General features: G+C 39.1%; 1 protein-coding gene across 1 annotated transcript in view; it reads left to right on the top strand.

The window, feature by feature from the left end:
• Positions 1 to 25,179, top strand: part of LRP3 (LDL receptor related protein 3) — a 197,218-nt gene that overhangs the window by 101,510 nt on the left and 70,529 nt on the right. The window contains exon 3 of the mRNA XM_053695069.1: positions 6,490 to 6,628. Coding sequence (XP_053551044.1) covers positions 6,490 to 6,628 — 139 coding nt within the window. The remainder of the gene's footprint in view (positions 1 to 6,489; positions 6,629 to 25,179) is intronic.

Below are 25,179 nucleotides of genomic sequence, written 5' to 3'. Positions count from 1 at the left end.
ATGCCGCTTTGCAATTAGCAAAATTAGCGGCGAAAAATTCAGGGTTTGCTATCGTGGCGCGCAGAGCACTTTGGCTAAAGTCGTGGTCAGCGGATGTGTCATCCAAGACAAAATTGCTTAACATTCCTTTCAAAGGTAAAACTTTATTTGGACCTGATTTGAAAGAGATTATTTCAGACATCACTGGGGGAAAGGGCCACGTCCTTCCACAGGATAGGTCTTTTAAGGCTAAAAATAAGCCTAATTTTCGTCCCTTTCGCAGAAATGGACCAGCCTCTAATTCTGCATCCTCTAAGCAAGAGGGTAATGCCTCACAACCCAAACCAGCCTAGAAACCAGTGCAAGGCTGGAACAAGGGTAGCCCCCGATCCGGGACCGGATCTGGTGAGGGGCAGACTCTCTCTCTTTGCTCAGGCTTGGGCAAGAGATGTTCAGGATCCTTGGGCGCTAGAAATAGTTTCTCAAGGTTATCTCCTGGAATTCAAGGAACAACCCCCAAGGGGAAGGTTCCACAAGTCTCACTTTTCCTCAAACCAAATAAAGAGACAGGCATTCTTACATTGTGTAGAAGACCTGTTAAAGATGGGAGTGATACACCCAGTTCCAATAAAGGAACAAGGAATGGGATTTTATTCCAATCTGTTCGTAGTTCCCAAAAAAGAGGGAACGTTCAGACCAATTCTGGATTTGAAGATCCTAAACAAATTCCTCAGGGTACCATCGTTCAAAATGGAAACTATTCGAACGATTCTACCCACCATCCAGGAAGGTCAATTTATGACTACCGTGGATCTAAAGGATGCGTACCTACATATCCCTATCCACAAGGAACATCATCAGTTCCTAAGATTCGCTTTTCTGGACAAACATTACCAGTTTGTGGCTCTTCCATTCGGATTAGCCACTGCTCCAAGGATTTTCACAAAGGTGCTAGGGTCCCTTCTAGCGGTTCTAAGACCAAGGGGCATTGCAGTAGTACCTTACTTGGACGACATTCTAATACAAGCGTCGTCCCTGTCAAAGGCAAAGGCTCATACGGACATCGTTCTAGCCTTTCTCACATCTCAGGGATGGAAGGTGAACAAAGAAAAGAGTTCTCTGTCCCCGTCAACAAGAGTTCCCTTCTTGGGAACAATAATAGATTCCTTAGAAATGAGGATTTTTCTGACAGAGGTCAGAAAATCAAAACTTCTAAGCTCTTGTCAAGTACTTCATTCTGTTCCTCGTCCTTCCATAGCGCAGTGCATGGAAGTAATAGGATTGATGGTTGCAACAATGGACATAGTTCCTTTTGCACAAATTCATCTAAGACCATTACAACTGTGCATGCTCAAACAGTGGAATGGGGATTATACAGACTTGTCTCCAATGATTCAAGTAGATCAAAAGACCAGAGATTCACTCCGTTGGTGGCTGACCCTGGACCATCTGTCCCAGGGAATGAGCTTCCGCAGGCCAGAGTGGGTCATTGTCACGACCGACGCTAGTCTAGTGGGCTGGGGTGCGGTCTGGGAATCCCTGAAAGCTCAGGGTCTATGGTCTCGGGAAGAGTCTCTTCTCCCGATAAACATTCTGGAACTGAGAGCGATATTCAATGCTCTCAGAGCTTGGCCTCAACTAGCAAAGGCCAAATTCATAAGGTTCCAATCAGACAACATGACGACTGTTGCTTATATCAATCATCAAGGGGGAACAAAGAGTTCCCTGGCAATGAAAGAAGTGACCAAAATAATTCAATGGGCGGAGGATCACTCCTGCCACTTGTCTGCGATCCACATCCCAGGAGTGGAAAATTGGGAAGCGGATTTTCTGAGTCGTCAGACATTTCATCCGGGGGAGTGGGAACTCCATCCGGAAATCTTTGCCCAAATAACTCAATTATGGGGCATTCCAGACATGGATCTGATGGTGTCTCGTCAGAACTTCAAGGTTCCTTGCTACGGGTCCAGATCCAGGGATCCCAAGGCGACTCTAGTAGATGCACTAGTAGCACCTTGGACTTTCAACCTAGCTTACGTATTCCCACCGTTTCCTCTCATTCCCAGGCTGGTAGCCAGGATCAATCAGGAGAAGGCCTCGGTGATCTTGATAGCTCCTGCGTGGCCACGCAGGACTTGGTATGCAGACCTGGTGAATATGTCATCGGCTCCACCATGGAAGCTACCTTTGAGACAGGACCTTCTTGTTCAAGGTCCATTCGAACACCCAAATCTGGTCTCCCTCCAACTGACGGCTTGGAGATTGAACGCTTGATTCTATCAAAGCGTGGGTTTTCAGATTCGGTGATAGATACTCTGGTTCAGGCCAGAAAACCTGTAACTAGAAAAATTTACCATAAAATATGGAAAAAATATATCTGTTGGTGTGAATCCAAAGGATTCCCATGGAATAAGATAAAAATTCCTAAGATTCTTTCCTTTCTTCAAGAAGGTTTGAAGAAAGGTTTATCTGCAAGTTCTCTAAAGGGACAGATCTCTGCTTTATCTGTCTTACTACACAAAAGACTGGCAGTTGTGCCAGATGTTCAAGCATTTGTTCAGGCTCTGGTTAGGATCAAGCCTGTTTACAGACCTTTGACTCCTCCCTGGAGTCTAAATCTAGTTCTTTCAGTTCTTCAAGGGGTTCCGTTTGAACCCTTACATTCCGTAGATATTAAGTTACTATCTTGGAAAGTTTTGTTTTTGGTTGCAATTTCTTCTGCTAGAAGAGTTTCAGAGTTATCTGCTCTGCAGTGTTCTCCTCCTTATCTGGTGTTCCATGCAGATAAGGTGGTTTTGCGTACTAAGCCTGGTTTTCTTCCTAAAGTTGTTTCTAACAAAAATATTAACCAGGAGATAGTTGTACCTTCTTTGTGTCCGAATCCAGTTTCAAAGAAGGAACGTTTGTTACACAATTTGGACGTTGTCCATGCTCTAAAATTCTATTTAGAGGCTACTAAAGATTTCAGACAAACATCTTCCTTGTTTGTTGTTTATTCTGGTAAAAGGAGAGGTCAAAAAGCGACTTCTACCTCTCTTTCCTTTTGGCTTAAAAGCATTATCCGTTTGGCTTATGAGACTGCCGGGCGGCAGCCTCCTGAGAGAATCACAGCTCACTCCACTAGGGCTGTGGCTTCCACATGGGCCTTCAAGAACGAGGCTTCTGTTGACCAGATATGTAAGGCAGCGACTTGGTCTTCACTGCACACTTTTGCCAAATTTTAGAAATTTGATACTTTTGCTTCTTCGGAGGCTATTTTTGGGAGAAAGGTTTTGCAAGCTGTGGTGCCTTCCGTTTAGGTGACCTGATTTGCTCCCTCCCTTCATCCGTGTCCTAAAGCTTTGGTATTGGTTCCCACAAGTAAGGATGACGCCGTGGACCGGACACACCAATGTTGGAGAAAACAGAATTTATGCTTACCTGATAAATTACTTTCTCCAAGGGTGTGTCCGGCCCACGGCCCGCCCTGGTTTTTTAATCAGGTCTGATGAATTATTTTCTCTAACTACAGTCACCACGGTATCATATGGTTTCTCCTATATATATTTCCTCCTGTCCGTCGGTCGAATGACTGGGGTGGGCGGAGCCTAGGAGGGATCATGTGACCAGCTTTGCTGGGACTCTTTGCCATTTCCTGTTGGGGAAGAGAATATCCCACAAGTAAGGATGACGCCGTGGACCGGACACACCGTTGGAGAAAGTAATTTATCAGGTAAGCATAAATTCTGTTTTTGCTAAAATTAATCAGCAATTGTCTGGCTACTATTAGATAGTATTAAAAGTTAAACGGTTACCGAATTTAGTGTTTTACATTTTAAACCTAGAAAGAATTACATATACATACCAAGCATGGACGTATTTTGGCCTAGGAATACAAGGCACTTGCCTAGTGCGGCAGATTAGGAGGGGCAGCACTTTTTTTGTGGCTATATTTGTAAGAAGCTTACAGTTATTTTAGAAGTATTATACAGGCATTTAATGGGAGATTTTGCCCAAAATTTCATTCTCGGTAGTATAATAAAAACTATCCACAGAGCTTGCACTTTAGAGTTAGCTCTGAACCTTTCTTTTATTCAGCTAGCTATTGCCTTTAGTTCTGATAGCTTTTAGCACTTAATATTGTGTTAAGGGAAGAATTGTTTTAAAAAATCTGTGTTTGGTGTTTTTATGTGTATATTGCAGCAATAGATTAACATGTTTGCGCTTGTATGTGTATAACTCTATGTATGTATGTGCATAAACCTGTGTGTGTATGAGTATGCATTTGTGACTGTGTGTGTGGGTGTGAACATTTATTTTGGAAATGGCATAAACAATACACATTACTTCTTGACCCAAAAATGTTATGTCCAAAAGGCTTAAAACCTTGAGGGGGGGGGGGGGGGGGCAGCAGAAAACTTAAATACTCCACTGATACCAAGGAAAGAGATTTCTTTATGCTAATGGAATCCTTTTTGTATGAAAAACAAGTCAAATCATTAATCCCTTAAAGGGACAGTCAACCATAGAATTGTTACTGTTTTAAAAGATAGATAATCCCTTTATTACCCATTCCCCAGTTTTGCATAACCAACACAGTTATATTAATATACTTTTTACCTCTGTGATTACCTTGTATCTAGGAACCTTCCTCCAGCCCCCTGATCACATGACTGTGACTGTTTATTATCTATTGTCTTAAATTTAGCATTGTATTGTGCTAGATCTTAAATAACTTTCTGTGCCTGAACACAGTGTTATCTATATGGCCCACGTGTACTTTCTGTCTCTTTGTGTTGAAAAGAGATTTAAAAAGCATGTGATAAGAGGCAGCCCTCAAAGGCTTAGAAATTAGCATATGAGCCTATCTATGTTTAGTTTAAACTAAGAATACCAAGAGAAAAAAGCAAATTTGATGATAAAAGTAAATTGGAAAGTCAATTAAAATTAAAAGTCCTATCTGAATAATGAAAGTTTAATTTATACTTGACTGTCCCTTTAAATGTCACTATAAATAAAAACCACCTCCCTACTAAGTACTAAAGGGCATATTAGAGGGGGGAACTATGGATCTATGGATTACTGACCATCTACTAGTAAAGGCATTGAGACACTTTATGTGGGTCCGTCCAAATACATCGATTACACCTGAATATACTTGATAAGACCTTTTTCCTTGTCTCATATTCTCTTATCTCTTCTCTAGTTCGCAATTATTTTATACCCAACTTCTACCTCCACCTTTTTCCGGTCCTATGTTGGAATATATCCGACAAAGGGTTTTACCGCTTGCGGTCCAATGTCAGATATATTCCTACATAGGACCGGAAAGGTGACAAAGTTCCCAGTGACATTACCAGTGATTGGTGCACAGCTAGGCTAGATCTGACGCTGTGCACTGATCACTGGTACTAGACGGACACCGCAGGCACGGGACTAGCCGGACACAGATGGGACTGGCCAACAGCCATCAGAGATTCCCCGCTGTCCGTGAATGGGGAGAAATGAGAGGCCGGGAGGGAGGAGCTGGAAGGGAGGAGTCTGGCAGCACAACCCTGACAGTGTGTGCAAGGGATCTAGATATGATGAGCGACTGCACCTATTTGTCAATCTGCTGTCAGTCTGCGTATATATATATATATATATATGGGTAATAAAGGGGTTAACAGTAAAAATGTTATTGTAGACTGTATAAACATATTTTCTATTCATTATTTTGAATAGACAAACATGATCTCATAGAACTGTGGATATGATGATATTCACTGATGCATCAAGAACAATATATTATGCTCTATCTCATGTATTTAACTGGGGATATGATATAGGCTAAATGTGCACCATACTATTTAACATATTTACTAAAATTAGGCTCAATGTTATACTGACAGATCTAAGTATATTTCAAGTTTTACGCAACCCTTTGCGGATACATTTTAAGCAAAGGAAATATTTTGCAGTTGTAGTTTCTCTTTGTTCCCTTAATAACTATTTTTGTTAAGTAATTTATATGTATTTACAGTTTATGGGGCCGATTTAACAATGTCTGTCCGACATGATATGCTGTAGCGTATCATGTCCGACAGATATCGCTGATGCCGACAGCATACGCTGTCGGCATTCAGCATTGACCAAGCAGTTCTAGTGAGCTGCTTGTGAAATGTGCCCCCTGCAGATTCGCGGGCCAATCGGCCACTAGCAGGGGGTGTCGAATTGGCCGCATTCGGGTCATAGTAAATCGGCCCAATGTATTTATATGTATTATACATGTATTTGCTACTATCTGTGACAACGTATAAAATCTACTACTTCTTTACATAGAACAGTAGATAAGTGGGATAAATAAATATTTATGCATAACAGATTCACAAGTTCTTGTCTGCCATCAAAATCTGCTGTTTAGAATGCTGTGAGATTCTGTTAATGTGCAAGTTGTCCAGCACTAGTAATGTATAATTTACTTTGGTTTTAGTGCCCTACATCTATGTCTTTTTAAACGTTTTTTTGTTTTTTCTCTTCTTAACCTAACAGCTGCCTGCAGTGGTAAATTGGAACAGCACACGGAAAGGAGGGGCGTTATCTACAGCCCAGGTTGGCCACTAAACTACCCTTCTACAATGAATTGTAGCTGGTACATCCAAGGTGACCATGGAGATGTGATTACTATAAGGTGAAGCATTATTAATGGAAAATAATTTATTTACTTGTTGGTAGGCAATAAGTATTACTTCCTAAAAATCATTGACAACATGTATTTTATTAATGAAATGATATTTAATATTTTCCTAAATGTTACGTTCCTTCTGTCTACCATTTATTCACATCTGTAATTCTGTCAAATTTAACATGAGATGAATTTCATTTTGTTAGTCATTTTCTATAAGGAAGCTATCATAATTATTGTAAATACCTAAAAGTTGCATAGATTTCTCCCTCCAGAAAATTTGTCAAAATTAAAACAGATTATTCAGAGAATACAATTTTAAGATACATTTCTTATGCTATTAAATTGACTTTGTTGAAAAGCATACCTAGATAGACCGATGGGCAGCAATGCACTGCTGGGAACAAGTTGCTGACTGGTGGTTACACATATATGCCTTTTGTCATTGGCACAAAATATGTGCTCAGCTAGCTCCCAGTAGTGCATTGCTTTTCTAGATCTGACTTTAGCCATATGTTTAAACCCTTTCCAATATATACGATTGCACATTTGCATATGACATATTCAATCATTTTGTTTTGCACATTTTTTATGTTCCTGTAACACTTTAATGGGGGGGGATACATGTTTTTTTGTAGATATTTTTTGTGATAAGCTTTTGAACTGGAATATGATGTACCCCTTTCTGTTTAAATTGCATTCTGTAGCCTCTGAGAGTGATTCTCCCTCTTCCCTTAAGAAGCTCAGCGTTGTAATTGCTGTATAAATCTTTTCCTTCATACAAAGCTTTCAACACTTGTCGCAGATTTAGAAATGAAATTGGCCGAGGGAACACAGCAGCAGCTCAGGAATGCAAGAAGTTTACAGAATATGTTAGCTCCTGGACACAGGAATGAAATAAGCTAAATCTGTTCTACTGTTCAGCTGACTATATGCATGATTTCCTTTGTTTTGTGAATTAACTTAATCGTATAAAAGGTCCTAACACTTGCTGTAATTACAGCAGCTTCCTAAATGGAAGAACATAGCAGAGATTCTGTTGACTTCAGTTCAATAAACACAGTTTTAATGCATTTGAATTTAGCAGCAGCAATCTGTCTGCTCTGTGTGGCAATTATCAGTGTTTCTGAGAAGATTCAGCAATTCCCTTGAACGTGTGCCAACCTTAAATGCTAAGACACTGATATTACAAGGTTTGGCAAGCAATATACAAAGCACAGAATACAAGCTTAATATGCTCTATTTTCCACTTTGTGGTTTACTGAGTTGAGTACAGTAGCATTACTTAAAGGGACATGACACCCACATTTTTTCTTTCATGATTTAGAAAGAGAATGCAATTTTAAACATCTTTCTAATTTACTTCTATTATCTAATTTGTTTTATTCTCTTGATATTCTTTGCAGAAAAGCATATCTAGATATGCTCAGCAGCTGCTGATTGGTTGCTGCACATAGAAGCCTTGTGTGATTGGCTCACCATGTGCATTGGTTTTTCTGCAACTAAGGATATCTAAAAAATGAAGCAAAATAAATGATAGAAGTAAATGGTAATGTTGTTTAAATTTCTATTCTCTATCTGAATCATGAAAGAAAGATTTTGGGTTTAGTGGCCCTTTAAACATGTACATTTATAAAGGGCAATAAATATCATTATATACAGTATAAATATTGTCAGCCATAAAAATAAGAAAATAAATATTTCCAACTTGTGCTGTCAACAGCTTCAGAGGTCATTGATTTTCTTTTCTACCCTTCTCTAAAAATGTTACATTCCATTTTTTGCACCCCTGCATTTAAAGCAGATGTCCCATACAATAGCATAGTGTTGAGTTCTTTGTCAGTTTAAAGGACCACTAAAGTCAAAATTATACTTATGAAAATGTGCCCAATCTTTTTATATGCACACTGTCTGAGGCACCAGCTCCCACTGAGCATGTGGAAGAATTCACAGCATATACATATATGCATTATGTGATTGGCTGATGGCTGTCAAATGATGCAGGGGAAGGCAAAATGTAACTAACTTTAAAATTTGTCAGAAAAAGAAATCTACTGATTTTTAAATTCAAACCAAGCCCTTTATATGGTTAATGTGTTGGTGATGTAATTATACTGGCCTAGATTTGGAGTTCGGCGGTAGCCGTCAAAACCAGCGTTAGAGGCTCCTAACGCTGGTTTTAGGCTACCGCCGGTATTTGGAGTCAGTGATTAAAGGGTCTAACGCTCACTTTTCAGCCGCGACTTTTCCATACCGCAGATCCCCCTACGCCATTTGCGTATCCTATCTTTTCAATGGGATCTTTCTAACGCTGGTATTTAGAGTCGTTTCTGAAGTGAGCGTTAGAGCTCTAACGACAAAACTCCAGCCGCCTGAAAATAGCAGGAGTTAAGAGCTTTCTGGCTAGCGCCGGTTTATAAAGCTCTTAACTACTGTACCCTAAAGTACACTAACACCCATAAACTACCTATGTACCCCTAAACCGAGGTCCCCCCACATCGCCGCCACTCGATTCAAATTTTTAACCCCTAATCTGCCGACCGCCACCTACGTTATACTTATGTACCCCTAATCTGCTGCCCCTAACCCCGCCGACCCCTATATTATATTTATTAACCCCTAACTTGCCCCCCACAATGTCGCCGCCAGCTACTTAAAATAATTAACCCCTAATCTTCCGACCGCAAATCGCCGCCACCTACGTTATCCCTATGTACCCCTAATCTGCTGCCCTAACATCGCCGACCCCTATATTATATTTATTAACCCCTAATCTGCCCCCCTCAACGTCGCCGACACCTGCCTACACTTATTAACCCCTAATCTGCCGAGCGGACCTGAGCGCTACTATAATAAAGTTATTAACCCCTAATCCGCCTCACTAACCCTATCATAAATAGTATTAACCCCTAATCTGCCCTCCCTAACATCGCCGACACCTACCTTCAATTATTAACCCCTAATCTTCCGAGCGGAGCTCACCGCTATTCTAATAAATGGATTAACCCCTAAAGCTAAGTCTAACCCTAACACTAACACCCCCCTAAGTTAAATATAATTTTTATCTAACGAAATAAATTAACTCTTATTAAATAAATGATTCCTATTTAAAGCTAAATACTTACCTGTAAAATAAATCCTAATATAGCTACAATATAAATTATAATTACATTGTAGCTATTTTAGGATTAATATTTATTTTACAGGCAACTTTGTAATTATTTTAACCAGGTACAATAGCTATTAAATAGTTAAGAACTATTTAATAGTTACCTAGTTAAAATAATAACAAATTTACCTGTAAAATAAATCCTAACCTAAGATATAATTAAACCTAACACTACCCTATCAATAAAATAATTAAATAAACTACCTACAATTACCTACAATTAACCTAACACTACACTATCAATAAATTAATTAAACACAATTCCTACAAATAAATACAATTAAATAAACTAGCTAAAGTACAAAAAATAAAAAAGAACTAAGTTACAGAAAATAAAAAAATATTTACAAACATAAGAAAAATATTACAACAATTTTAAACTAATTACACCTACTCTAAGCCCCCTAATAAAATAACAAAGCCCCCCAAAATAAAAAATTCCCTACCCTATTCTAAATTAAAAGCGTTACAAGCTCTTTTACCTTACCAGCCCTGAACAGGGCCCTTTGCGGGGCATGCCCCAAGAATTTCAGCTCTTTTGCCTGTAAAAGAATAAATACAATACCCCCCCCCCCCCAACATTACAACCCACCACCCACATACCCCTAATCTAACCCAAACCCCCCTTAAATAAACCTAACAATAAGCCCCTGAAGATCTTCCTACCTTGTCTTCACCATCCAGGTTCACCGATCCGTCCTGAAGAGCTCCTCCGATGTCCTGATCCAAGCCCAAGCGGGGGCTGAAGAGGTCCATGATCCGGTCAAAGTCTTCATCCAAGCGGGGCAGAAGAGGATCTTCCATCCGATTGAAGTCATCATCCAGGCGGCATCTTCTATGGTCTTCCATCCGGAGCGAAGCGGCAGGATCCTGAAGACCTCCAGCGCGGAACATCCATCCGGACCGACGACTGAACGACGAATGACTGTTCCTTTAAGGGACGTCATCCAAGATGGCGTCCCTCGAATTCCGATTGGCTGATAGGATTCTATCAGCCAATCGGAATTAAGGTAGGAATTTTCTGATTGGCTGATGGAATCAGCCAATCAGAATCTAGTTCAATCCGATTGGCCGATCCAATCAGCCAATCAGATTGAGCTCGCATTCTATTGGCTGATCGGAACAGCCAATAGGTAAGGTAAAAGAGCTTGTAACTTTTTTAATTTAGAATAGGGTAGGGAATTTTTTATTTTGGGGGGCTTTGTTATTTTATTAGGGGGCTTAGAGTAGGTGTAATTAGTTTAAAATTGTTGTAATATTTTTCTTATGTTTGTAAATATTTTTTTATTTTCTGTAACTTAGTTCTTTTTTATTTTTTGTACTTTAGCTAGTTTATTTAATTGTATTTATTTGTAGGAATTGTGTTTAATTAATTTATTGATAGTGTAGTGTTAGGTTAATTGTAGGTAATTGTAGGTAGTTTATTTAATTATTTTATTGATAGGGTAGTGTTAGGTTTAATTATATCTTAGGTTAGGATTTATTTTACAGGTAAATTTGTTATTATTTTAACTAGGTAACTATTAAATAGTTCTTAACTATTTAATAGCTATTGTACCTGGTTAAAATAATTACAAAGTTGCCTGTAAAATAAATATTAATCCTAAAATAGCTATAATATAATTATAATTTATATTGTAGCTATATTAGGGTTTATTTTACAGGTAAGTATTTAGCTTTAAATAGGAATCATTTATTTAATAAGAGTTAATTTATTTCGTTAGATAAAAATTATATTTAACTTAGGGGGGTGTTAGGGTTAGACTTAGCTTTAGGGGTTAATCCATTTATTAGAATAGCGGTGAGCTCCGCTCGGAAGATTAGGGGTTAATAATTGAAGGTAGGTGTCGGCGATGTTAGGGAGGGCAGATTAGGGGGTTAATACTATTTATGATAGGGTTAGTGAGGCGGATTAGGGGTTAATAACTTTATTATAGTAGCGCTCAGGTCCGCTCGGCAGATTAGGGGTTAATAAGTGTAGGCAGGTGTCGGCGACGTTGAGGGGGGCAGATTAGGGGTTAATAAATATAATATAGGGGTCGGCGATGTTAGGGCAGCAGATTAGGGGTACATAGGGATAACGTAGGTTGCGTCGGTTTACGGAGCGGCAGATTAGGGGTTAAAAAAAATATGCAGGGGTCAGCGATAGCGGGGGCGGCAGATTAGGGGTTAATAAGTGTAAGGTTAGGGGTGTTTAGACTCGGGGTACATGTTAGAGTGTTAGGTGCAGACGTAGGAAGTGTTTGCCCATAGGAAACAATGGGGCTGCGTTAGGAGCTGAACGCTGCTTTTTTGCAGGTGTTAGTTTTTTTTTCAGCTCAAACAGTCCCATTGTTTCCTATGGGAGAATCGTGCACGAGCACGTTTTTGAGGCCGGCCGCGTCCGTAAGCAACTCTGGTATCGAGAGTTGCATTTGCGGTAAAAATGCTCTACGCTCCTTTTTTGGAGCCTAACGCAGCATTTGTTTGAACTCTCGATACCAGAGTTAATTTTATGGTGCGGCCAGAAAAAAGCCCGCGGAGCGTTAACAGCCCTTTTACCGCCAAACTCCAAATCTAGGCCACTGTGTTTAACAGTCCTTAAAATTAATTAGCAAAATATCAAACAGGTAAATGCACTCCAATTTAATGTAGTTACATTTTTTAAGGGTATTTAAATAAATAATCTGTATATGCATTATTAAACATGAAGTAAAATATAATAGACATTCATTTCAATATAGCAAAGCTCCCAATTGTCTCACCTTCTACTCTCTTAAATTTCCCAATTTCACAGAGTAAAACCAGAGATCACCAAACCCCCCAGCGGCCCCAACATAAATCTAAACTAGAGGTCCCTGATACAAGCTTGGAAATGTTGTGAGATATATTATATAATACAAATGGCAATACTTCAGTTTAAATTTCTGCTGCGGCCACATAAAAATTTCTCTTAGCTTTAGTAGATCCAGAAAGAAAAAAACACCAGGTGGTGCAAAACTCTAGAGAACCAAGAAAGAAAAGGAAAACACAAACCGTACATTACTATAGCAATCGATGGGCTGTAATTTTATATATATATATATATATATATATATATATATATATATATATATATATATATATATATATATATATATATATATATATATATATATATATATATATGTGTGTGTATATATATATATAGTGCTCCATGTTTCAGTTAAGGAAATACAAGCAGAGTATAAAGTGTAGTATTATTTAGTCTCCCTTTGGGTAACTTAAAGCGATGGTAAATGTTGCAAATTATGATAACGGTTTATGACAAAGTATTGTGATAGCTGTAGTCGCTATATTTGAAAAAATATATAATATCGCATAATTAGACATGTGCTTACTTTATATTATACTCCGGCATAGATACGCCCCGCCCCCTTTTTTACTTCCTTGTTTTAACATTGCAATGTAGAGATCGGTCCCACCCGCTCTCTAAATATGCATGAAGCTCCATATTGAAAGAACTGTGGGCATCCGTATCTTTGATATTAGTAATGCAAAAGATGCAGTTTTTCCCCTCAATGTTAGATGCCAGAATGCCACGAATATGATTGGCGAGGGAAAAAAAGTAATTAACAAAAAAAAAAAAAGTCTAAGTATCGGGGCTGCCGGAGCGTGCTATAGAAAAGGAGCTGTTTCAACTCAAATACTGAAGTAAGTTTGCAAATTTACGGCTAGATTACGAGTTTTGCGTTATGAGTAAAAAAGCAGCGTTAAGCCTCATAATGCTGCTTTTTTACTACCGCTGCTATTACGAGTCTTGTAGGTACAGCTGTCCCGCACACTTTTTTGGCCTTACCGCAAATAAACTTAAGCAATTTGCGTAAAGTCTATTTTCAATGGGGCTTCCATAGCGCCGGTATTACAAGCTTTTTTTTTTTAGGCCAAAAAGTGAGCGGTACAGCCTATCCCGCAAGATTCGTAACGCATTCTAAAGTCAGTAGTTATGAGTTTTACACTACAAAGCTGTAGCATAAAACTCATAACTAAAGTGCTAAAAAGTACACTAACACCCATAAACTACCTATTAACCCCTAAACCGAGGCCTTCCCGCATCACAAACACTAAAATAAAATTATTTACCGCTAATCTGCCGCTCCGGACATCGCCGCCACTAGAATAAACATATTAACCCCTAAACCGCCGCACTCCCGCATCGTAAACATTAGTTAAATATTATTAACCCCTAATCTGCCGCCCCTAACATCGCCGCCACCTACCTACAATTATTAACCCCTAATCTGCCGCCCCAACGTCGCTGCCACTATACTATATTTATTAACCCCTAAACCTAAGTCTAACCCTAACCTTAACACACCCTAGCTTAAATATAATTAAAATAAATCTAAAGAAAACCTACTATTAATAACTAAATAATTCCTATTTAAAACTAAATACTTACCTATAAATAAATAGTTACATTGTAGCTAGCTTAGGGTTTATTTTTATTTCATAGGCAAGTTTGTATTTATTTTAACTAGGTAGAATAGTTACTAAATAGTTATTAACTATTTACTAACTACCTAGCTAAAATAAATACAAATTTACCTGTAAAACAAAACCTAACCTAAGTTACACTAACACCTAACACTACACTACAATTAAATAAATTACCTAAATTAAATACAAATACCTAAATTGCAAAAAAAAACAACACTAAATTACACAAAATAAAAAACAAATTACAAGATATTTAAATTAATTACACCTAATCTAATAGCCCTATCAAAATAAAAAAGCCGGCCCCAAATAAACCCCCTCCCCCTAGCCTAAACTAAATTACCAATGGCCCTTAAAAGGGTCTTTTGCGGGGCATGGCCCCAAAGAAATCAGCTCTTTTACCTGTAATAAAAATACAAACAACCCCCCAACAGTAAAACCCACCACCCACACAACCAACCCCCCAAATAAAACCCTAACTAAAAAAACCTAAGCTCCCCATTACCCTGAAAAGGGCATTTTTATGGGCATTGCCCTTAAAACGGCATTTAGCTCTACTGCTGCCCAAAGCCCTAACCTAAAAATAAAACCCACCCAATAAACCCTTATAAAAAACCTAACACTAACCCCTGAAGATCCACTTACAGTTTTGAAGAGCCGACATCCATCCTCAACGAAGCCGGGAGAAGTCCTCAGCGAAGCGGCAAGAAGTCCTCAACGAAGCCGGGAGAAGTCTTCATCCAAGCTGGGAGAAGAGGTCCTCCAGACGGGCAGAAGTCTTCCTCCAGACGGCATCTTCTATCTTCATCCATCCGGCGCGGAGCGGGTCCATCTTCCAGACATCTGGCGCGGAGCATCCTCTTCTGCCGACGACTACCCGACGAATGAAGGTTCCTTTAAGTGACGTCATCCAAGATGGCGTCCCTTAGATTCCGATTGGCTGGTAGAATCTATCAGCCAATCGGAATTAAGGTTGAAAAAATCCTATATTGGCTGATCCAATCAACCAATAGGATTGAGCTCGCATTCTATTGGCTGATTGGAACAGCCAATAGAATGCAAGCTCAATCCTATTTAGACCATATAGTTGTCTTGTGTTTAGATTTTGTATCCACTAGGTTTCTCTTTTTCCTGAGTTGTAATAGCCTTCATTTTCCCCAGCTAGCTGGTAGTTTGATTAATTTTAGAATAGGAGTTCAAAGGAATTCAATATTAAAGCAATTGAACAAAGTGCGTACTTAGTCCATATCCAGAATCCTCTCCTTCTATGTTTTTAATTTGCTCCAGTACTCGTGTTTTTAAAGTTCTCTTTGTTCGTCCTATGTAATATTTCTTACAGCTACATTTTATCATATATATTTCAAACTTTCTTCAATTGCAAGTCAGAATATGTATCTGAATTTTTGTCTCAATGGTTTGTAATCCATTTATTTTGTGTTTTAATGTGTCTGTTATGTTTACAACATTCACAGTTTTTTCTTCCACTTTTAGAAAAGCCTTTTACCAAGTGCAAACCTTTTTCCTTACTTTTATTTGCAGTCTTTTTTTTTAGGGTGTTCCAATGGTTCTTAATGATTTGTTCTATTTCTAATGAAGTGCGGACACTTTTGTTCAGAGGTCTGTTTTTCTTATCTTTTTTTGTGACATAGCATAGTTTTTCTGTCCAGGTCCTTTGCTTTAGAATATGCTTCTTCATCATATCTTTTATCAAATTTATTTTCCCTGAATTTTTATTTTAGAGAAGTAGCTGCTTCCCCAAAATCTTCTAATCTTGAGCAGTTTCTTTTCAGTCACTGAAATTGGCAGAAAGGTATATTCTTAATCCATCTTGGGTGATGGCTGCTACTGGAGTGTAAGTAACCGTTGGTATCTGTTTCTTTGGTATAAAGTTTGGTATTTATTTCATTATTTTCAATGAATATAGTGTAATCAAGAAAATGTATCTTTTGTTTACTCCAAGTTATTTGCATTAGTCATATCAACAAAATTATTGAAGGTTTCTTCATCTCCTTTCCAAATAATCATAAAATAATCTATAAATCTATACCACTGGACAATATTTGATTCAAAGGGTTTTTCTTGCCAAATTTTATAGTTCTCAAAGCTGCTCATATAAATATAAGCAAAGTTTGGGGCAAACGTAGCGCCTATAGCTATTCCACATTTTTGTAGAATTCCCCCCCCCCGAACAAAAGTGAAGTAATTCCAAGCTAAGATGAACTCAATTGCTTCACTGATGAAGTTCAACTGATTAGTGTTAATACAATTTTTTTAGTGAGTATTTCATTGGCTTGATTTCTTTCCTATGTGGAATAGATGTGTATAGGGCTGATACATCTAGTGTGGCAAGAGCATAATAATTTTCCCATATCCTTTCTTCCAGTTTTGAGAGTAAATGTGGTGTATCCCTGATGTATGATTTCAGGTTTGGCACCATGGGTTGTAAATAATGGTCCACATATTGGGAGAGATTATTTGTAACGTTATTTATTTAAGATATATTTGGTCTCCCTTGCATTTTTTTGGTCTTTTGTGGACTTAAGGTAAATTACAAAAGGTAGCCATTTCTGGGTTTTCAGTTTGGAGGATTTTTGTATTCATCATCTGTAAGTATTTTGTTTTTTAGTGCTCCATTGATTAGATGTAAATATTAAATTTAAGAATATTTCTCTTGGATATTTTTTTAATATTTTGTATGTATTGCCATCAGCAAGTAATCTCATTGCTTCTGCTAAGTAATCCTCCAGATCTTGGATTACTATAGCACCTCCTTTATCTGCTTCCCTAAAGATGATGGCTGGATCTTCACTCAGGCCATTTAAGGCTTGTTTTTCTAGTCTGCTTAAGTTAGTATTTTTCAATTTGGAGGACTGGTGTAGGGTGTCTAAGCCTTTCAATACCAAATTCTCAAACATTGTGATACATTTACCCTTTGACTGTACTGGATAGAATACAGATTGAAGTTTGAAAGAGCTATGTGTTGTTTCAACTTCCTTAGTTGATGATGACTCATCATCTAGATCTTCCAGACAGGATAAAACCATTTGATCTCCTTGGGTAAGTTGTATACACCCATAATTGCCCTCCCTTTTGGCTTTTTCTTTCTTTAATATTTTTGGGCTTACTTGGTTTCCTATTTTTCTTTACTGTTTTTTGATCCTTAGAAAACTCACATTACAAAGGCATTTCTCTAAGGAATTTGCCGGTGTCCATGAATAATGTGAAGGGATTTTGACCTTTTATTGGGAGCAAATGATAGTCCTTTTTTCAGTACTTTCTCCTGTATTTCAGTTAAAGATCATTTATGTCCTTTTCTTGGTTTGAGTTGATTAATGCCAATTTGGCTTTTTTCTTCAGTTTCCGTTTTCCTCCCCTACATCCTCTTCTGTGTAATCTAGCCTCTGTTTTTGTGGTCTTACTGGAGACAGTATGTGATATTACAAAAGTGATTCTCTTCTTTTGTGTCTCTAAAAAAATGTTTATTTTGTGTTTGTGTAGAGCAATATAAATGGTTTTTTCTCCTCCAATGTGGAGATTCAGGTCTCCTGGGTGGGGGGGTATATATTTTCTTGTCTGATCTTGTGTATCCTGGGATGTCTGATTTGGTTTTGATTATAGCTGTTACCTCTACTAGTCTTATTGTTCTGTTGTCACCCTTTGGGTCCTATTACTTTTTTTAAAAAAAGTTTGTTTATTATTAAAAAAATGTCCACTTGTACTGGGTCCATTTTCACAATTTGGAGTTTCTGTCATGTCAATAAACTCATTCTCAAGGAGAGTTTCTCCTGTCTCAGTTTTTCTTTCATCCAGATTTTTAAATAGTTTTTCTTAATTCTTCTGTTTTTCTTCTTAAAAGGGAAGAGTCCACAGCTGCATTCATTACTTTTGGGAAATACAGTACCTGGCCACCAGGAGGAGGCAAAGACACCCCAGCAAAAAGCTCAAATACCTCCCCCACTTCCCTCATCCCCCAGTCATTCTTTGACTTTCGTCACAGGAGGTTGGCAGAAGTTTGATTTTTAGATAGTCTCTTGGAGGGTAGTACTCTTTGCAATGGGACTGGAATTTTAAGTAATCCTATCAGCCTTTCAGTGAGAGCATGGATGAAAGTTAGTCCAGAGATGCAGGGGGAGTTTTTCTGCGAAACTATCCCGACTCACATTAACAGCTCCGTGGTAATCAGCGTTGATGAGTTTTGCTGCTTACCTTTCTTCACTCAAGTCCATGTCAGAAGTGAGGCTTCTATCTGTCACACTTGAAGGGCCGTGTTCCTGTTCCATGGCATAGATTCCGGTAAGATCTTTCATTTTATTTCAATATGAGAATGTATTGTTGATGAAACAAGGTAGGGTCCCAGTTGGACTCCTTTTATCTTAATAAGGAATCATGGGTTAATATCTCCTGAGGGGGGTTATTGAACAGGGGGGGACTTTAATCATGTTTATTATATGGTTCTATCTGTAAGGTGTAGCTATTCCTAGGCTCACGGCCTTTACGGAACATAACAGACTTCTTTTCATGACGCAATCTCTTAAGACGGTGCTCCTCGTGACGTGTGCGGTTACGTTGTTTTTCACTTCCGTATGCTGACTGTGTGCGACCAAGAGAGTCTAGCTCGTGGGTTGTCTGGTTCACTGGAGGTGGTGAGTGCCCGAGCCATTGGGGGTATTAAAAGGTGCCAGTCAGCTTTTGTCATTTTTGTAAATCCCAAGATTATGGAGGATTCTGACATGTGAGACACGGATGCCTGTGATACGGAGAATGCTTCTTGCGATGAATATGAAATGGCCTGGGTAATCAATGCCCATCAGTTATGTTTCGATTGCCGTTCTAGAGTCCTCTCTTCTCCCTAAGCAGGGAGCTTAGAGTTCATTGAGCCATCTGCTTCCGAGGTATCCATGACCCATGAGACGCGTATCCCAGACCCTTTTCCGGCTACACACGCAGGTGTCCCTATGGCCTTTACTCCTCCGGAGGGTGGCTTATTTCCTCCAGAGGTTATGGCGCGGTTCCACATGGCCATTTCTATGGCTCTGTCTCATTTATATCTCTCAAGTGAAGTATTTCTACAATACTGTCCGTGTTCCATTAACCAAGGCTTGTCGAGCGTGGGATTGCCCAATTTAGTTTGGCCTTCTGGGTAAGCGTTGGCCCCTGAGGCTTTTATGTTTCTGTTCCAGTGCTGAGCTTGGGTGAATGGGACTTCTAATCGGCTGTTCCCGTTGTGGTTTTCATTCACTTCGGGTGTTCACCTGACGGGTGCTGCCTTAATTTTATTTTTTGATCCGGATGGATGTGTTTAATTTGTTTTCCTTAAGCTCATGTCTGTTAGATTTTGTTTTATGAACATTCTTCTCTGAAACCGATACTTGCGATTAGTGGTCGTGTGGGCACTCCCTCGAAGTTGCGCACTTGTTCAATATTAGAATTATGTTTGTTCTAGTTCATTGATCGATCCTTCGGGAAGATTTTTCTTGGACCTTGAGCAGTTCTGGAGTGTCCTTATACCAGGCTGGTACTGGTTGGACGTTTTATTTGACTGTTCCAGGGTTCATGTCACTTCTATGGATCCTACTGAAGCATGAGGCCTATTGTTTATACGCAACCCCTCTGGATGGAGGGTTGTGACTGCCAATCTAAGGTTGGCTGGTTTATGCTACACATGGTTCTTCAGGTCCCTGGGGACTCAGAACCGTTATCTCCATTTCTTTGGAGTTGGGAGTGCTTAACCGAGTGCTTAACAATTTGAGTTCTTCCGGACGCTGATTCTTTAGCCTATGAAGCATTTTCTTGCGGTGCCGGTCTTATTCCTTCCCGCCTTGGGTGGATCAATCTAGTCTGGATGCATGGGCATGTTTTTCTTACTCTAATCCGAGTTGTGTTACTCCAAGAGCTGGTAAGCAGGGGTTCCCTGCCTTCTGTGGGGGCCTCCGGCTCCGGCGTTTGCCTGCTTAAAGTAGTTTCTTTGGAAGATAGATCCTTCAAGGATCTCTGGCTGTTGTCTCTTCCATTTTTTACCCTTGGTCTGACCACGGTCTTCGATGTTCGTGCGTCTTGCATCCTCGTTGTAACTCTAGCCTTGGGCTTGTCAGTGAAGAGGCGAGGTCAGGTATGGATGGCCGCCCTTCTGAGGTCAGGTAGTTGACCTTTCTTAGATGCTCCGTTAGGGGCTTTGTTGGTGGTGCCTTCTGTTTAGCTCTCTGGGATGGCGAGCAAGGTCCAGGGTTATCATTCGCCTTCGGGTGTTGGTGCTACCCTGCCTGTGTGTGTAACATGTGTTATCGCTGCCTCTGAGATTTCCTTGCGATCTATATGCACTGGGTGCTGAATTTTAGACCGTTAAGGAGTTCTCCATGACTCTTGGGTTTGGGGCTATTGCTAGATCGCTAAGTCTATGGACTTTAGAGGTGCGCTCCTCCTTGTAGGAGGCAGTTTAGGGTTCCTCTGGAAGTTGGATCTTTTGATAGACTCCTCTTGAGGTCCCTGGCCTAGGTCCATGTCTCTCCTTTGTTCGATGTGGACGGTTTGGTGTCACACTAGATGTTTTTGGTCACGTGGGTTTCTCTCGTAGGGGCCAGGGCTCTGTAAGAGATGTTTGACTGTGGCTTAGGCGTTAGGTCCTTCTGATGGGTTCCTACTGATCTCCTGGTGCATTTATGATGTTCCTGTAGACTCCAGGTGTCTTTCAACTGGGTTGGTGATATGGCCAAGGGGTCTCCCCTCTATGTAGGGTATTTTCCGTTGTTTCACTCCCTTCTCTTCTAGAGTGGGGGTTGAGTTCTCCGGGTTCGGAGTTACCTTAGTATCTGTGGTGTCCTGTGGGTCCTTGGTGCTTGTGTTCAGGATTCTGGAAGTGGAAGGTTTGCAGTTTAAAACCAATTGCAGCTATTTGCACCTTGAATGTGTGCTCGCAAGCTGCTTTATGGGCTTCTGCTTTAGGTTGGATCTAATATATGGATGCTGAAGGTCTGAGGGCCTTCTTCCCTTGGGAAGTGTTCTTCTTTTGACGAAGACGGCGTATAGGGGGTCTTGTACCCGAGCACGATGTCTATCCTGACTCACGGTGACATGCTGTTTGTAGTAGTGCTCTAACCGGGGATTTTGTTCCTCGTTGAGCCTTCTTTTCTCTTCCAGAAGTCTGGGACTTTTGTCTTCGGTCTTTGACTAGCCTTTTGGGCTGGGACCATTATCCTGGAGGGAAGATTGGGTTATCCTATGTGGTATTGACCGTTTTATTAGTGTTGGTCCTCTCTTTTGTGGGAGGACTTTGGATGTCCTCCTTTTCTTCTGACGCCCTCGGAAGGTTGAAGTTGGGACCATCCACAGTTATTTGCTCTGTGATGGTGTCTCCAGCTACAGCAAATTGTCTTATCTGTATGCTAACAGACTGGAAGCACCGTTCGGTGGTTTGTGTTGGCAATGGTGAGTCAGCTTTCCTCCTGGAAGCTGGTCATGAGAGTTCCTGTTCAGGTGGTTTGAGGTTCTTTTTGAAGAGTTCTTCTAGCTGCTGGGATAGTTATCCTATTTCTGCTGTCTGATTGTCTAGCCTGCAGGTCTAGGTATGTTATGAGGCAACGGGGGACTCATGGTTTTCCTGGAGTACCTGAGGGTATGGTACAGGATCAGGGATATGAGGGTGTTCCTCGAGTCCTTTTGTACCCACCCGTTGTTGCATTCAGTGTCCTCTAGCTTGGGTATTGTTTTCTCAAAAGTAATGAATGCAGCTGTGGACTCTTGCCTTCAGAAGAAAATGAAATTATCAGGTAAGCAAAATGTATGGTTTTTTTTGTTCTAGATTCTATCTCTTTGTCCAGTTGTTGATAATAAACATAATCTTTAAATGGTTCTAGTAACTCTACTATCTCTAGTAATTCTCTTATTTTTGTCAGATTTGGTTTCCTGAATCTTATTAGAATGCTCTTTTTTTATTCATCCATTGCCCCTTCCCAGTCAGTAGTTAATTCAATGTCTGTTGAACTGAATATAGGGGTTTTGTTTAATCTAAGACTTTGGGGACTAGATCTACTTTAAGTTTATATCTGTAGATGTCCCCTTATTTTCTGTTGCTGGTTCTTCACTTTTAGAGCATGATCTTTGTCTGTTTGTTGTGTCCATATAGTTGCCAATAATCCTTATTTTATAAATTCAATGGTCAAATGAGATTCACTTAATGGACTGATGCTCATAAATGAGTGTGGTGGATAACAAACAGATGAAAGAAAGGTGTTTATTTTTTATAAACATATACAAACCTTGTTTTATTGTGCTTCGCAGATATTGCTCTTTTTACAAATTGGAGGTTTGTGGAAACCCTGTGTCGAGCAAGTCTATCGGCACTATTTTTCCAACAGATACACATAAATGCACATAAATACACATATTTACACAACACCAGCAAAAGGATTATGACTCCCTGAAGGCTCAGATGATGGTTAGCATTTTTTTAGCAATAGAGTATATTGTTTTCTTTTAGACATAATACTATTACATACTTAATAGACTACAGTATAGTGTAAATATAACATTTATAACACTGGGAAACAAAAAAAAAAAAGCGTGACTCCTCTGGAACTCTCTACCCCGCTCCATAAGACCTCTCCAACCTTGTATAGCTTCAGACGCTCCTTGAAAACTCACCTATTCAGAGAGGCTTACCATCTCTCCTCCATCCCTCATCCGAACCAAACAAATACATGAACTGCCTGACTCACTGCTGCAACTACAACCAAGGTGACAAGCTACCCCAACCTTATGTCTCTGCCTCCTAAACCTGTATACTGTGAGCTCTCCGGAGCAGGGCCCTCTTCCTCCTGTACTAGATTTGTTTAGTTTTGTTATGTTTTAATTTTATCACAAATCCTTGTCATTGTATACCCCTATCATTGTACCCTGCACTATGGAATTTGGCGGCGCTATACAAATAAATGATAATAATAATTGCGGTGGCCTGGAACCCGAACCCACAATATCTCTGAGGTACGTCTGTATCTATATAAATTGAAACTTTTCCAGACTTAGCCCTAGTTTCCATTGCTCTTGTAATCTGTACAAACTGGTGGTAAAAAGTATGTCCATTAAAGTGCAAACAAAGAATATAGGAGAGGAGAGGAAAGGCAAATAATACACTGATAGCACTCAAAGGTTTAAGGGTTAAATTAACAGCTCTAAAAGAGGGCTGTTAGTCCCTAAGAAGTTGATAGCCCAACACAAGTAGTATATTGTTAGCTAATCTGGCTCGGGTGATTCCCCACCACACTAGTGTGCAAACCACTTGTACAAACTATAGCGTGTGTGCTCAGTAATTGCTGCTGGTCCAGTTCTATGTCAATTGATATGTATAATAGCAATGACTGGACAAGCTTATATGCTGGAAACGTTCGAAGTTTATTCAGTACATCAACTGGTTAAATTATTGTCCAAGGGGAAACACACTCATAAATAATAACCTGGGGGTTAAATTGAGTAATATTTATATAATAAGTATTTAAATAGATTTACGATAGTGGTTAAATCTTGCTATACCCATTTGTGTGTTTCAGAATATACACAAAAGTCTATCATTGAGCACATAGCTGTTTATACACACAGCGATCTTGAAGCTATCAGGTACCTTTTTGTATTGATATTGATATACTAAATAGTCCGGTAGGGATATATTTGAATTTAATCCCTAATTATTATAAGATATTCATTCCCTACTTCATAGGAGAGTATATACAATTATATTGGGGTATAACGGTTGGAATAGCCTTATTACCTTATATAACATTAGATTTGCAATATTTAATTTGCAAATCTATATTTTTATAGTGGTTATGTACATAGGTGAATATGAATATAACTTCACTAATCAACTGACACCACATATAAGACTATCCAATTAACCTCTACAAGACTATTAGAATTGTTACCGCTCCACACTAAAAGGGTGAATGGTAGAAACATAGACCACTACATTAAGGAGACATTGTATCAATATACTAAGGAATGTGTTCATAGATACTGAATCAATATAATAGACACATTATACCAATGTTTAAGTTTTTAAGACAGTTAACCATTAACAATACATAATATATTAAGTTACTTAATTTAACACCCAGGTTATTATTTATGAGTGTGTTTCCCCTTGGACAATAATTTAACCAGTTGATGAACTGAATAAACTTTGAATGTTTCCAGCACATAAGTTCGTCCAGTCATTGCTATTATCCATATCAATTGACATAGAACTGGACCAGCAGCAATAGCTGAGCACACTTGCTATAGTTTGTACAAGTGGTTTGCACACTAGTGTGGTGGGGAATCACCAGAGTCAGATTAGCTAACAATATACTACTTGTGTTGGGCTATCAACTTCTTAGAGTAGCATATACTCGCATGTGTTCAAGTTTCTGAGAGTGTTTTTAATTTTATAAATCCATTTTTGTGTGTTCTAATAAAAGTTTTAATTAAGTTGCTCCATATTTTGTGAATTCAAGAAAGCTGTTTAACTACTAACAGCCCTCTTCTAGAGGTGTTCATTTAACCCTTAAAGAGACAGTCTACAATAGAATTGTTATTGTTTTAAAAGATAGATAATCCCTTTATTACCCATTCCCCAGTTTTGCATAACCGACAGTTATATTAATATACTTTTTACTTCTGTGATTACCTTGTATCTAGGAACCTTCTTCCAGCCCCCTGATCACATGACTGTGACTGTTTATTATCTATTGACTTGCATTTAGTATTATCAGTCCCTAGTTAGAAAATTAGCATATGAGCCTACCTAGGTTTTGTTTCAAATAAGAATACCAAGAGAACAAAGCAAATTTAATGTTATAAGTACATTGGAAAGTTGATACCTATCTGAATAATGAAACTTTTGACTAGACTGTCCCTTTAAACCTTTAAGTGCTATCAGTGTATTCTTTTATAAGAGGCAATT

This window comes from Bombina bombina, chromosome 1 (genome assembly GCF_027579735.1).
Source record: "Bombina bombina isolate aBomBom1 chromosome 1, aBomBom1.pri, whole genome shotgun sequence".
In the NCBI taxonomy this organism is placed as follows: Eukaryota; Metazoa; Chordata; class Amphibia; order Anura; family Bombinatoridae; genus Bombina; species Bombina bombina.
The sequence above is the reverse complement of the archived record's forward strand: the minus strand, read 5'-3'. Positions and strand labels throughout refer to the sequence as shown.